The following is a 14,662-nucleotide window of genomic DNA, read 5'->3' as shown; positions in this document are numbered from 1 at the left end:
GGTGGGCCTGAGTGGACAGGGGGCACTTATACTGTCACCAATGCAGGCTAGCGACTGGGAGGAAAACTGAGGCAATGTGGGCGGACAGACAGCATCCTGTAGTGAACAGGGAGAGCAGCGGCCATACCGTTGGTCTCACGGAGCCACAGTGAGCACAACTGCATTCTGCAGGAACAGAAAACTCAGTTAGGTCTCCAAGCCGCAGCCCCTCATGGCTGCCTCACCTCATGCCTGCTCGGCCTGACACCCAGCATTAAATGAGGGGTAAGCAGGTGAATGTGTCTGGTGTGGGTCGCACTTAAATTCAAGGGTCATTTATACCAATAACATACTGAATAACCTTAATACCTCATGTTCTTCACCCTCACATTAAAAATTGGTACAGAAACCCCTATTCTGCTCACTTCTTAGAGCTATCCCAAGACTCAAAAGTGTGCTGTTTTGCACAGGTTTATGGCAAAGGGGGGAGGGGGGAAGAGTGTCACAATCTATTAGTCATGCCTGCCACAGGCACAAGAAGAAACAATGATAGCACAAGTGTTTGCTGTCCATGAACCAAAGAACTGTGATTCTGTGAATATACCTGAGGTTCCATCTTCAGGTCAGACATGTCTTAATTCAACAGAATTCTGTGATTGATTGGCAATGTCTGCCATGGGCAAGGAAGGAAAAGGTAGAAATACATGTGCTATATATTTGCTATTTCTGAGATAAGTGGTTTGTGATTCTCTGAGCTATATAGAAATGATACAGAGGCAGGTCAGAGGGTGAGGTAGATCATGCTTCTCAGAGGTGTCAAACAGGTCTCCCCAGGCATAAGCTAAAGTGTTGCCTGGGGTCACATCCACAGGGAAGCTCACCTCGATGATATCTATTGCTGAATTGGCAAAGTTGACATTGAGAATCTTAGGCAGTGGAATTCCAACCTCCAGGTGTTCTGTGAAGAGAAAATGGTTGAAGACAAAGATGTGGAGTCTCAGACCCTGATGATGGACAGACACTTCTCCCTGCGGGAACTCGGCTTCCTGTTGGCAAATTCCTACTTACCCCACCATACTCAAACAAAACAGATTAAAACCCTTCTTTTCTATGCCATGCTTGTGGTTCGCCTTCAACCACACCTCCTAGAGGCATCAGTGTTTGCACCCTGTGCCAGCTATGCTTTAGCCATTGGTTGATACGGCTGCTTCCCACTTGGCTGTGGCCACTTAAGCAAGGCCCAGGTGAGAGTTACGCTGGAGGCGCAGAGGAGAGCACAATGGTGCTTGGTCATTGCTGCATGAAAGGAAACGCTGTCGTCTCTCGGACCTCAGTATTCTCATCATAGCAAGGGAGCGAGGAGCCAGTCAGTCTCCCGCTCAGTCATACCATTGAGCTTCTGCAGGTAGGCAGCCCGGACCACATCGCTGAGCCACTCTTCTAGGCGGGATGCCTGCAACAGAGGATGGTGTGGCAGGGGCTTCATGGGAAACTACAGGCCTGGAAGCTTCCAGCAAGCCTAAAGAAACAGTTCATGGCAGGTAATGGGGGTCCCTCGGATTGGGCTGCATAACTCAGTAAGAGCAAAGGAGACTCTGGTTAATGCAGGCTTCAACATTAGCCCAGGATCTTGGAAGACATTCCCTTCTAGAAGATTCTGTGGGTTCGGGTGGGTGTGCCTGAGAAAGAGATAAGGAAATGTGCAGTTCTCGTAGAACTCTGTGAAGTCTGACCTTAGAATCCAGACAGTTTAGGAGCCCTCAGAACTTTTTAGACTCCAAGGCCATCCCTGAGATTTCAGAACCTCAGAACCACAGAACCTGCTTCTCTGAGAAGCAGGAACCTTGAGACCCTGTGGGGTTCTGAAATGCTAGAACTTTCTTGACTCAGGACTTTGTGTGAAGCTTTACATCTTTGAGCCTTGTGAGCCCTTGAATGTTTACAGTTGTGAGGGTCCAAGACTGTGGAAATACACAGGATCAGCTGTCCTAAGATAATTAGTTTCACTTGTGCATGTACACACTCACACATGAATGCACACACATATACACACACAAACACACACACAAACACAAACACAGGTGTACAGGCACTTACAAGTATAAACACTAGCACACATCCTCTGGTTTGGGGGGTGGTTGGTTTCCTTTTTTTCCGTTTTTTGAGACAGTGTTTCCCTGTGCAGCCTTGGCTGTCCTGGACTTGCTTTGTAGACCAGGCTGGCCTCAAACTCACAGTGATCCACCTGCCTCTGCCTCCCTTGTGCTGGGATTAAAGGCGTGCGCCACCACGCCCGGCCACATCCTCTATTTTAATGCTCTGGTCTGCTGGGGCTGGGCCCACACAGAGGCAGCCATGACCTTGACTCAGACCCCGCTCCCCACCCAAAAGCTCCTCCCTCTGCCAAGCTCTTTCTTCCCAGGAACTTACATCAAAAGGTTGGGAAAAGGAGGAAGCCAGCTGGACACTCAGCCTAGCAGAGAGAAGGGAAATGTTGAGAGATCCTGGCTGTTCCTCGCTCCCTCCTGCGATCTGATTAGCCCAGCTTACCCTGGCCCACCCCAGTTATGGCTTTCCAGGACAGGAAACAGGAGTCAGACCTAGCCCATCTCTCTGCAGCCTTTGCCCAGGGCCTCTGTTTTCCTCCCTATGAAAACCCTCTCTTCCCTTCTGACACATGAAGAACTCCCTCCTAGGTGATTCCCTACTGTCTGTGGGTATGAGGGGCCATTCCCTAGCCTGACACTGTGCGTGGACCAGTCTGCATCCAACAAGCGCTCACTAATGGCAGTGCACACCAGATGACCCAAGTGCAATGCGTGGAGAGCCTAAACCTCTATCTTCACCTCTGGCATACTATGCCATGAACTGCCACCAGGAGGCAGCGCTGAGCAAGCAGCAGACCTGGTTGAGGAGAGCAGCTATGGAACTCCCAGGGAAGTTGTGGGCGCCAAAGCAGGGAGGTACATACTGGGTGCTGTGGCTCGGGACAGGTAGGTCTCAAAGACATCTGAGAAATTCTCTACAGCCTGTGGTGACCTTCAGGCTTATGACACAGCCGCCATGTCATGGGCAGGCTCACTGCCAGAGGCAGTGTCTGAGTAGAGGGAGCAGCGGAGGAGCTGCTCAGGGCCACCTACTCTGAGCCCTGCTACTTGATCTGTAATGACGACCATATCCCTTCCCTGCAGGCCCTAAGGTAAGACAAATCTGCTAAATACCCAGCTCAGTGATGCTTACGAACACCAAGTGACCCCTGTTTTAGCCAGTCCCTGATTCATGTGCCTAGAAGGAGAGGCAGACCATTCTAGTACCCCACATTACCGTTCCAGGGACAAAGATATGTGCAGCTTGGTGGAGGACGGAGCCAGTTGGGCATTTAGAGTCATAACCTGAGGAGCAGAGTGGGCAGATGTTTTACCTGACTCTGAAAGCCACAGGGACAGTCACCTGGGAGCCGGGAGAGCCTCTGACCATCTCTGTCATGGGCTGCTCTGGTCCTACTATGTGGCAAGAGCTGCAGGTATTCTGAGCTGCAGACCAGGACCCTCTGTTTAGCCTATGGGGGAGCTAGAGGTTCTCCGGAGACACTTGAGCTAGCCTAGGGAGATAGCGGAAGAGACAGCCAGAGCATGCACAGCACAAGGCATGCTGGGACCAGTAGGCTGAAGTAAGAAGCAGGTTCCCCAGGAGACATCTGAGCACTTCAGACCATTGGGGAGTAACTCCTGGGACTTGAGGAAATACAGTGGGCCCTCTGGACCAGAGAAGGGCTAGAGGTTGGTGGGAAACTGGGTAAACAGTTGGACTTAGTTCAGAAACGATGGGCGGGGTCTTTCTATTCAACATGGGGATACCCACATCCTTCAGCCACTTACCCCATTCAGCTGGAAAAGGGCTACAGGAGTTCCTTGAGGGACAGAAGACAGCACATGGATGGTGGCCGGGATGGAGACCGTGGCCTTTTTGTTCTGCAGCAGGACCATGGGTGCTTTTGTCACCCGCAGTGAGAGCAAGAGGTGCTGACCAGGGGGCAGTTTCCCCAGGGCCTTGGAGAAATGAGAAAAGAGCTGGGGTATGAGGGCAGCTTTAAGTCCCCAGTATTAGAAGCAGCCAGTCCACAAACACAGTGGCCAAAATCTAGATAAGAGGCACCACCTTGCTTGGCAGTCGGGTTACAGGCTAGAATAGCAGGCCCTTTGCCCCACCAAGGTTGCAGGACTGTAACCCATTGGGCCACCAACTCAGACTCTGTCTCATACACAGGCTAAGCCTTCCCCCAAGCAAGTTGGGCACGGTGGCACACATCTAAAGTCCCAGCACGTGGGAGTTAGAAACGGAAGGATCAGGAGTTAAGGCTAACCTCAGCTAAATCTGAGCTACAGGCATCTCTGTGTCAAAAATAAAACAAACACCCAGTGCTGCACCAGAGGGCGCTCTGGTTGTCTCAGCCCCCTTCCTCCTGCCTTCAGGAGGCTCTCCTGAGAGCTGGCCCCCAACCTGCTCCTCTCCAGAGCCTCCTCTGCTCTTCAGCTCAGAGAAGCTGAGAGGTGCAAGCCCCACCCTGCCCCCCACCCCCACCCCCCTCCAAGGCTGCCTGGAGCTGTCCCCTTCAGGGACTCACAGACCTTGTTCTCCACAACCAGCTCATCTCCACACCCCACACACCCCAGCCCCATCCTCTGTTCCTCGGTCCAACCCCTCTCAGGCTCTGCTGCTGCTCTAAGATCCCTGAGGTAACAGTAGTCATTTCAACTGGAGATGGTTCCCAACTCTCCTTTGTCTCTCCAGGACAGAGAAGGGTCTGAGGGACCCTTGAGGGCAGATCGAGATAGGTTTCCTATCTCGATAACTCAGTCAGTAGGGAATCTGGGCTTGAGACACTGGCCCTCAACCTCCAGCATGAGGGCGTCCTGGAAGCCATGCCTTTCTCCTTTAAGCTGCTGTACTCTCCTGATTCCCATCACTCCTCAAAGGATGGGTGCTGCTAGGAGACTCAGAATGGTCCAGCCATGAATCAGTAGTCTGGGAAGACTCCCCTGCTCCATGACTGCCTTCTGGAGCTGTTGTTACCACAGGCTTCTGGGACACTGGGTCTTTCCTTCCTAAGCCAGTTTTGCTATTAGAAAAGGATGTGGCGTCAGTGCTCCACACTTTAATATAAATTTGCCCTTAATCATGGATGTCTGGAGAGATGCCCATGTCTCTCTGACAGGGCTGACTGGGAAAATTCTGGAGTCTACTCAGGTTCAGGGGAAGAGCTACACTAATTGGAACCCCTCCTAAGAGGTCAACTCACCTCAGGGGCCAAAGCCGCAAGGTCGGTAGTTGTCAGTGGGATATTTCTGGGAACCTGGACACGAGAGCAAACAAGAGGTGAGTGGAAAGGGAGGAGTCCCTGGGGACAGGTGCCCCTCCCACCTCTGCCCACTGCAGGTGCTCCCACTAATTTGGTGACAACTAAGCCTGACCCTGTACCAGGTGCTAGATGTGCGTTGAGCGCTCTTCCCAGCTTCCCTGCACAGCCTACACAGCAGCTCAGCAGTCGGGCTAAGGTTGCTCTCACCTTACACAAGTAATGCTAAGGTCTATCCTTGGCTAATGGTGGCCCGGGATATATAGGAGGTACAGCTGAGCTGCCTGGGATCAGACCCCTCTTGTTGCTGCCAGACCACACTGGTGGAAAAGGCAGCATCAATCCCAGGAACTCTGGTCCATCACCCAGTGACCACTCCTGAAACCTTTATAAGTCAGAGAGAGCCATACAAGCTTGTCAGCTCTGGCTAAAATGTTAGGAAATGTGGTCCTACTGGGCCCACGCCCATCCCTCTCGGAAGCTAGGTCACCATGGTCCTACCAGGTTGCTAAACAATGGCGGCTCCACATGAACCACCTGTCAGAACAGATCTGTCCACACTCAGCTCCCAGGGCTCCAGGAGCACTCTCAGGGTCAATGAACATACCATGATGGCGGCAGCATGAGACATATCCTGGGAGGGCCTCCCATCACAATGCTCAGAGCCCCATCCATGGGCCATTCGTGGACACATTCCCTCCTTCAGACTCTGCCGCCTCCCCAGCTAAAGACTCCTGCCTCAGAAGCTACCTCTGTCCCCTGGGGACCCCTCCCCACCCTGCACAAGGTGAGAAGTCAACCCTCTTGCCTTGGGCCTAAGCTGTATGTGAGGTCTCCACGTAGCTCAGATCTCACCGGCCCAGGTAGGGCTGAAACCAAGATAACGTCTCTAGTTGGGGTTCTAGAGGGCAAGCCCCTGGGGCAGAGGAGCCAGCACAGAAGCAAGGAGGTTCCAGACACTCCAGAACATACGGGCAAGTGACTTTCGGCAACATCTAAGCCTGGTTTTCTTTTCTCCAACTCAAATCTACTCCTGAGAAAATAGGTTGGATGTTAGCCATTCCTGCTTTAGTGTAAAAATAGCCTAAACTCAAGAAAGGTTCATCTGACGCGAAAACGGAAGGGAGGCTGGCTCTCCTTCTCTGCTAGTGCTGGCTGTTAGGAGTGGCTTTGTGGGGGGCCAAGTTTAGAAGGCTTCAGGGCTGCCGTGTGTATGAAGGACATTTGACATCTCCTCTAGAACAGGGTGGACAACAGTGTGTGTACTCTAAACATGCTCAAGCCTTGCTTACGGAGAACAGGCTCCGCAAGGCCATGGGGATGATGGGAAAACTCAGGCACAGACCTGCCAAGGCCAGGGAACTGGCATCCCTACTCAGCATCACCATAACCCACTCACCATCTCAGGGGTGATGTCTAGATCAAGGGCACCATTGGTCTGCAGGAGCCCAAACACGGTGCTGAAGAGGTAGAGTGGGACAGTCACTTGGGAGGTGTGGTCCTCCTTGGGGGGCACCTTGATTGGGAGGCGTGGCTTGGGGAAATCAATGACATCACCGGCTATGCTCTTCACGATAGGCTACCGGACAGAAGACAGAGGCAGGAGAGTCGGTGGCTGCTCAGCCTCCCAGGCTTTCCCGGGATCCCCCTCCACCCCCATGGCTCCACCATGGACCCTGCTGCCCTGGCCTTGGGACACTCACATTCACATCCAGTTCGATGTACTGGTTGGAGATTAGAGGCAGCGTAGCCAGGGTGAACTCCACAGTTCCCAGAGGCCCGAGGGGCACCAGACCTGCAGGGAAGAGGGCAGGCAGGAAGACCTCAACCTAGCCCCCAGAGACAGCGGCACTGGCCTTTACTGAGCACCTGTTGCATACTCATCCTTTACCCAGAACTTATCTGGGCACTGCTGTCCTGGCCCCCCCGCCCAACCCCGTTTCACCCAGCTGGTGGAGGTCCACAGCCCAAGGCCACATGGCATGACAAAGCCTGAGTTCTGGTTTTCAGAGCCACAGTTGCTAATCCATGCCTGCCCTGCCTCTCTCCCAGCCTCCCTGATGGAGATGTGGCCATAGCACCATGCCATCTTGTATCCTGTGTCTTCTAATACTTCCCTGAGTACAGAGGTCTCCACAAGGCAAAGAGACAGAGTCACTGGGTTGCCAGGCCACGGATGCCTTGCTAAAGCCTTCTGGGCCTGTGGCTTCCATCTCTTTAGAGAACCTTTGTCTCCTGTTTCAGCCCCAAGGGCTCAGTGAGTGGCTGCAGCAGATCCTGGTGCTGAGTAAGTGTTAAGTCTGCTGCAGCTGACAGGTGGGGATCCCAGATGTGGATGCTCTGAAGTTGTTTCCCCTGGGGCAGCTGGGCTCTTCCCTAGACATCTTCCCAAGGACCCCCTCCTAGGTCTCCACTCTAGGGTTTCTCCAGAGGTCAGTCCGGGGAGGAAGAGAACTTTCACCTTCTTCCTCCACTTCCATTCATGGGCCACCTGCTCAACAGCAAGGGATGGCAGACAGGAGAAGGAACACACAGGAGGGGCAGGGCCCCAACTTACTCAGCGTAGCCCCCAAGAGCTCGTTCACCACACTCAACACGCTGTCTACCACGGGGCACAGCTGTACAGGAGGAGACAAGAGAAGTCACTGGAGAGAGAAGGAGGCATCCTGCTTGGGGCAGGAAGCAGCGGTCTCTCCAGTATGACTGGCTTTCTGGTGCTGAAGCCCAAAGCAAAGCAGGGTGTGAAGACAGGATGGAGGCAAAGGGCTTGTGGGCACCACACCCTGCCTTACAGTGAACCCTGTGTTGTGAGGGCACCAAGTTGGCGCTTTACCCACCCAAGTGAGCCTCCACTCCAGCACCTCAGTCCACAGTTGGGGTCAGAGACAAAGGACCATCTGCCGGGACCACAGTTACTGGCAGACACAAAAGAGGACTGAGGCAAGACTGGCGCCCAAGCTCCAGGCTCACCCTGGGAGGAGAAAGGATGCAGGCAGCCAGGGAGGAAAACTGAACAGCGAAGCCACAGCACACTGACCTCAAAACACAACCCCAGCCCACCCGGAATAACGGCCGAGAACTCTGGCTGAAAGGTGCTTCCAGCACACAGAGCTAGATTCCTCCACGCAGCTCAGAGCCAGGATGAACCTCCTTCAGTCCACCTGAGGTGTTTTCTCCCCTCCGGAGGCCACACTGCTTCCTTCCATCCAGGTTAGACAATCCACTGCCACCCACACAGTGCTCCCCACAATGTCTTAGGGATGCCAGCTAACCTGCCCTTGGTGAGGGCCACACTCACCAGTCCAGGCAGCACCTTGCAAAGTGTCTGTTCTACGAGTCCAAAGATCGGTGTGGGCAGGAGCCTAGGAGGAAGGGACATGAAGGTGGATGGCAGGCAGGTGGACTAGTGGCCCTGCCTTTCTCCTGTCTCTTCCTTTTGTGAGGTTGGCTGGGGTTTGGGGGACATGTACTTAAGCCTTGGCCCCGCCTTATCATGGGACACCCAAGGTTTTAGCTTCACTGGCTAGACAGCCCCTCCCTATCCAATGCTATTGCCAGATGAGAAAGGAGCCCACGCATGCCTAGTAGACAGCTTGTGCTGCGGAACTATCTGACCTCCTGCCTCGCCCAACAATTGTAGACAAGTGTCATTTGCACATGCAGCAATGTCTGACTCAGCCTGGGGCTCAACAAACAACAAATGAGTGAATAAATGAATAGATGTCCCCAGGATGACCCATATCTGTAGCTGGGCTCAAGCCTGCCTGGAAGCCATGGGGGTACAGGGGCACACCTCCATGGAGCCACATCCCCCGAGACAGCGCAATCTTCTGGGCTTACCATCCCAGAGCATCAGAAGAGACATTAAAATGTAAGGAGCCCCGAGCCCCAAACCTGTGATCCCCTTGTTAAAGCCTTTACAGAAGACCCCCCCCAAACCAGCTAGGTGGGGGAGCCGAGGCTTGATCTGGCATTAAGACAATGCCAGGAAGACAGGAGAAGAAACGGGCCCAGGGAGGGAAGTGCTGTGGTCACAGGCCAGCTTCCATGCCTGCCTCATCTGCCTGTGAGACCTCAAGCAGGGCCTATGCTCTCTGTGGGCTCTGCTCTCTCTGGAGTGAGGCTGGTCACGAGCATGGGCAGGTAAGCAGGTGTGTGTGAAGGTGCTTGCAGATGCACACAGGAGACACTGAGGTGCAAGCATGAGTGAATGGTTCTGGGGTCACACAAGTCAAGGGTTGAACCTGGGCTCTTACATGCTGAGAGCAGGGACAGAGATTCTGGAAGACAGGGAGTCCTGAGTGGGACCCCAGGGACAGGAGAAGGGCATCACTTTGGAGTAGCTGCGTTATGGGCTACAGCTTGGGTCTTAGGTCTAGGACAAAAGCAAGGGCTGCAGGACAGAGCGATATTCTCAGGCAGAGCTGGGGACAGAAACCCCATGCTGGATGTGTGCGAGTTGGTCCCAAGCTGGAGACTCACCCTGACATCAGACTGATGCGGCCCAAGAGCGTGTTGCAGCGCTTAAGGACCAGGATGGGAGTCCCCCGTGGGCTCATGCCCAGCGCCACCTTTGAAGACACATTCACCTCTGCGGCCAGCTGCAGGAGGCCCACTAGGGGACTGCAAGACCCCTCAAAATGAGCATGGTCTGCCTCCCACACCTCACCCATCTCCATACCCGGGCCATGCCCACTCTACCCTTGGACTCTTGGATGACAGGGTCCTGGTCCCCAAGCATCTCAGGCAGTGGAGGAGGGCCTGGGAAGCTCCATGGATGGCTGGGGACCACAGAACCCCACCTCTGAAGGAAGGTAATAGAGTAGGGGCCCAACAGAAACAGGATGGGGGTACCCTGGGGGAAGTGGGGCAGAGGAAATGGAAAGACAGTGGAGGGGGACTCCCAGAAGCACACTCACCCGGAGCCATGCAGGCTAATCTTGGTGTGGAGGTTCAGTTGCACCCCAACCCCTGCCAGCAGCTTGACTGACACTTTGGGCAGAGTTAGTTCCTCTATCTTCAGCCTGGAGAGAAGGTGGAGTGAACTGCTCACTCTACATACCCTGGGGCCTGGGTGGACCCCGGCTGGCAGATTCCTGGTAAGGTTCATGCTCAGCAATGTGACCCCAACATCACAGTTGGAGGCCTTACCCTACCTGGCAGCCTCTTCCCTAGTTTGGTCTTTAACTGTGACACTGGGCCCTACCCAGAGCATACCCCACAAGGGATTTCTTAGCAGTACGGGCTGCAGTCACACACAGGAACACAGTCCCCTCCACCACTGAGCGAGTACAGAGGAGACCTTCCCTGTGAGGCTTCCACCCCCTGTCCTTTGGAGGAAGGTGACACTTGTCCCTATCTCTGCATTTGGTAGGCCAACCTACCAACAGTGTTTAGGGTCCCCTAGAAACCCCTGCTGGTGACTACTCTGCTAAAATTATTAGCCATCCCCTCGTTTCTTTCACTCTAAGCTTTATCACAAAGCCTTGTTTATATGATGAGGGCATTCCGACAAACAGCCCAGATGAGAATTCCGCCCCCCCCCCTTGGTTTTATAATCTGCCACGGTGACAAAGACAAACCAGTAAAATGTATGGTGTGTACAAAGTGAGTGTCCCCTAGAGACCCTGAAGGTGAAGAGGAGCTGGGGAGGAGCTCATCAGGCCAGAGTCTTGTGAGCAGACACCCAAGAGAGATGAGGAAAGGAGACAGCCAGGCACCTGGGTTAGCCCAGAGAAATCAAGCAACCTTCCCTGGGTCACACAGCAAATAAGTACTGTTGTCTCCAGCCCCAGCCCCTGAGTGGCAGTGACATGAGGTTATCCATGCCCTGTCTGGCTCATAACCATTTTCCCACCACCCTCACTGCCCACCAGCGATCACAGCCCCTCGCTCCCCTTCCCAGCAGCACATGGAGACAAGCCTTCAGAGCCCTGAGGCCTCACCCAGAGAGTTCCTCCACAAGACTAAAGATGCCTCCGTAGCTCAGAAGGCCACCGCCTCCAAGCAGTCCTCCTGCACCCAGGAGGCCCTGGTTCAGCGACGTCACTGTTCCCAGCACGTTTTGCAGAATAGGGCCCCCAACCAGTGAGTTCTGGATAGCTGCAGGGAGGGTGTAATGGAGGAATAGTCAATAAACTGCTCTTCTACCCTGAGGACCAAGACCAGGACCTTTCATATGAGCTTCAGGAGCTATTTTCACTAGAGTTAACATTTCACATTCAAGGAGTGAGAACTTCTCCCACTGGCCCCATTTGTGGTACCCAGGGAGTGTCTGGCACCACTGCTCACTAACAATCCCTTCATCTACAGACAAGCACAAGACCCGAAAGGGGCAGACACTTGCCCAATGTAAGAGCAAATACGATGTGAGGGCCATGAGTTAAACTTGGGCTCCAGATCCCAGGGCTGTCCTGCAGCCAAAATAGAGAGTAGATCCAGGGATTTGATGGCAGTGCTGGAGCGACCCCATCCTGAGGCCCACAGCCTGACTCTATGATTGTGGGATGACAGGATGGAGAAGCCCCACTGTGGGAGACCCTGCACTGTCCCTAAGATAGTCACCCCAGAAACATGAGGTGCAAATATGACCCAGCCAGTCACCTCTCCATCCCTGTCCTCAGGGCCAAGCCATTCTATACAGCCCAGTGCTCTGCTCAGAGAGAAGGGCATCAGTGGCCACTGAAGGAACTGGCGAGCAAGCCCAAGCTTCCAGAATGTGTGCTGCTGGTGCCCCTGGGTCCTCACAGAGTATACCAGAATATGTCAGCTGAGCACTCAGTCTCAGCTCGAACACGCCTCTGACGCAGATAGTTGCAGTCGGGTCCCTCCCGGTCTGCCCATCTACCTCGGGCTCACCTTTGCCCAGCTCATCTTTGTCAATCCGAGCAAGTGTGCCCACTGTCTCAAGCAGCCCCAGGCAGGGAGTGGCCAGGCCCCAGAGCAGAAACAGGGTGTACACACCCAGCATCGTCAGCTGCACACCTGGGTAGGGGGAAAGACTTTACCAGGTCTGCATGTGCGTGCAGCCTGCCCTGACCCTCTCAATCACTGTCACTGCTGCTCTGCAGCCCGCTTTCTTTCCTGGATAACCAGGAGCACCCTCAATCCTGCCACCACACAGGGGAAATATTGCACTGCCCAGCCCAGCTTCCGACACCTGCATCAGATCCCTTTTCGAAGGTGGGGAAACTGAGGCCTAGAGATTGGAGGGAACTCAGCCAAGGCCACAGAGCTAACTACCAGCAGGACCAACAACATTCCACGTGGCTTAAAAGTTGTCATGTCACCCCGTGAGCCTGGCAGGGTCTACTTCAGTGAGACCCTCCATGACAACAGCGTGGGAGCTGTGGCTCCGGGTTGCTTCCTTGCTGCCTCTCAGTGCCATTTCAGAAGTGGCTGGTCTGAGACACCCAGCCCTGAGCCTAACACACCCTCTCTCTTCGTATCTATTCCAATTGTCCCTGAAATGGGAAATGAGGTGAAGGCAGAGGAAAGACCGCTGGTTATAACCGTAAATCCACAGAGCAGATTTCGCTTTAGGCATACCTCCATCTATCCCCTACACTAGAGTCCCCTCAGTAGCTCCCACTACCCATTGGAGGAGGCCCAAGGCTTCTCACCATTACTTTTAATTCTCAGTTTTGACCACCTTAGTTTTAAATATACTAAATCCTGTCCTGCCCCTGGACCTTTGCACAAGTTATTCCAGTTGCTAAGATGTCTCCTCGGTGTCGCTCTTAGGCCGTCAGATTCACCACCTTCTGGGAGAGGCCTCACCCCTTGTCTGAAGAATCCTACCAATCACTTGGGTGTTTACTTGGAGGCACTTCTCACAAGCTGCATTCATGCAAATGTGTGTCCATACGCTTGCAGGCCAAACCCATAAGCTACAGGAAGGAGGGGACGGTGTCTTGGGCCTCAGTGCAACTTCCATGTGCAGCGGAAGGGCTCCTGTCATGGCATGAGGATGACTTCCAGGAGCTCTTCACTCACCAAGCTGTCAGGCTCAATCACAGCCTGAGTCAGCCCAGAGCAGGTACCTACCCCTGGGCATAAAGGTGTTCCATGGGCAGCATGTGACCCAACAACAAACCTGACTGTGCATCCTGTTCACCAAGAGTGGCCTTGTCACCCTAGGGTCTCTCACAAAAAGGAAATACCACCATGGTAGGAGGTCAGTCAGGTTCCCGTTATTTAGAGAGAGAGGCTAGCCTAGCACTCTGTCCATGGATAACTTCAGCCCCAGCCCAGCCAGCATAGACATGCCTTTATATAGAAAGAACCCCAGATCACTAAGATGGGGGAATTCCCTCCTGCTGCCCTCCAGGTACTCCTAGGCCCCTCTTCCTTCTGAGAGTGATTCATTCTGTGTCCATTATTCAAATGGGACATCAAGTCTGGGGTGGGAGGAGGATTAGGATGGGGCCAGGTCAGCTGGGGCCACCTTACCAGCCTGTTCCTCCTGCTCTGTGGGTGGGTTCCCAGCCTCCTGTCAGCTTCTCCACACCTGAGCCCAGGGGCGGCCCTTATATACCCACAGCAGCTCGGGGACACAAAGGGGGCACAGCCGCCAGAAACCCGTCAATATGTCATGTCAAGAAGCAAATTGTGGTTTTCCTCCCGAGGGCCTGAACTAAGCCTTCCTTCTGCAGAGAAAGCCAAGGGGTTGGGGTCAGCGCCCAGGGGCGGGAAGAAATGTATAGGGGCTGCAGAGGCCAGCCCCTTTTCCCCCAGCTGGGGTGGGTGGGGCTCTGGCACCCCATGTGGCTTCCTTCAGGTCCCCAAGAGCCACCCCAATGATACAGAATTCATCCTACCTTCCTTTCTCACCCTCCAAAAAGGCCTGGAAGGAAGGAAGCCTCTTAGAGCCACTGGACCCTCTTGGTCTCTAATGCAGGTACGCGCCTACCATGGAGAAGCTTAGGCCTGGGAAAGAGACTGGGACCACTGGGAGAAGGGAGACTGGGACCTACTGGGAAAAGGGTCCCCAACTCCAACCACCACCCATGGCTTGGTATCCCCAGGACTCCAGAGCAGGCAGGCTCAGGTGAATGGTGCAGAGGCATTCATTCAATCACCTGGTCATCCTATAGCAAGCACTTGTTGGGTGCCTACTATTTTCCAGATGTAGAGTGTCCCTATAAACAGAAGAGCAACCATGCTCCCAGGGGCTCACATACCCTTTGCCATTTCAACAGCCATGAATTAAAGATGACAGAGGATGATAAAATTAATTAATCTTCATAGGGTGATCCATTTTACCACACACAGATAGCCAGCATGTTCCCATGTAATGTGTCCTGGACAGAGCGATGGGGATGAGGG

At 53.9% G+C, this 14,662-nt stretch overlaps 1 protein-coding gene across 1 annotated transcript; it reads right to left on the bottom strand.

The window, feature by feature from the left end:
- Bpifb3 (BPI fold containing family B member 3) lies at positions 1 to 12,305 on the bottom strand. Its single transcript, XM_051143546.1, has 15 exons — positions 12,194 to 12,305; positions 11,281 to 11,437; positions 10,255 to 10,359; positions 9,818 to 9,958; positions 8,634 to 8,697; positions 7,893 to 7,953; positions 7,039 to 7,130; positions 6,735 to 6,914; positions 5,279 to 5,332; positions 3,858 to 4,028; positions 3,304 to 3,371; positions 2,410 to 2,452; positions 1,369 to 1,432; positions 861 to 937; positions 1 to 165 (listed from the first exon to the last, which is right to left on the bottom strand). The coding sequence occupies exons 1-15, from the start codon at positions 12,303 to 12,305 to the stop codon at positions 136 to 138; spliced, it is 1,419 nt and encodes a 472-aa protein (XP_050999503.1). The 3' UTR covers positions 1 to 135.
- Between the last annotated feature and the right edge of the window lie 2,357 nt (positions 12,306 to 14,662).

The sequence above is a fragment of the Acomys russatus genome, chromosome 4, assembly GCF_903995435.1.
Source record: "Acomys russatus chromosome 4, mAcoRus1.1, whole genome shotgun sequence".
Lineage (NCBI taxonomy): Eukaryota > Metazoa > Chordata > Mammalia > Rodentia > Muridae > Acomys > Acomys russatus.
The sequence above is the reverse complement of the archived record's forward strand: the minus strand, read 5'-3'. Positions and strand labels throughout refer to the sequence as shown.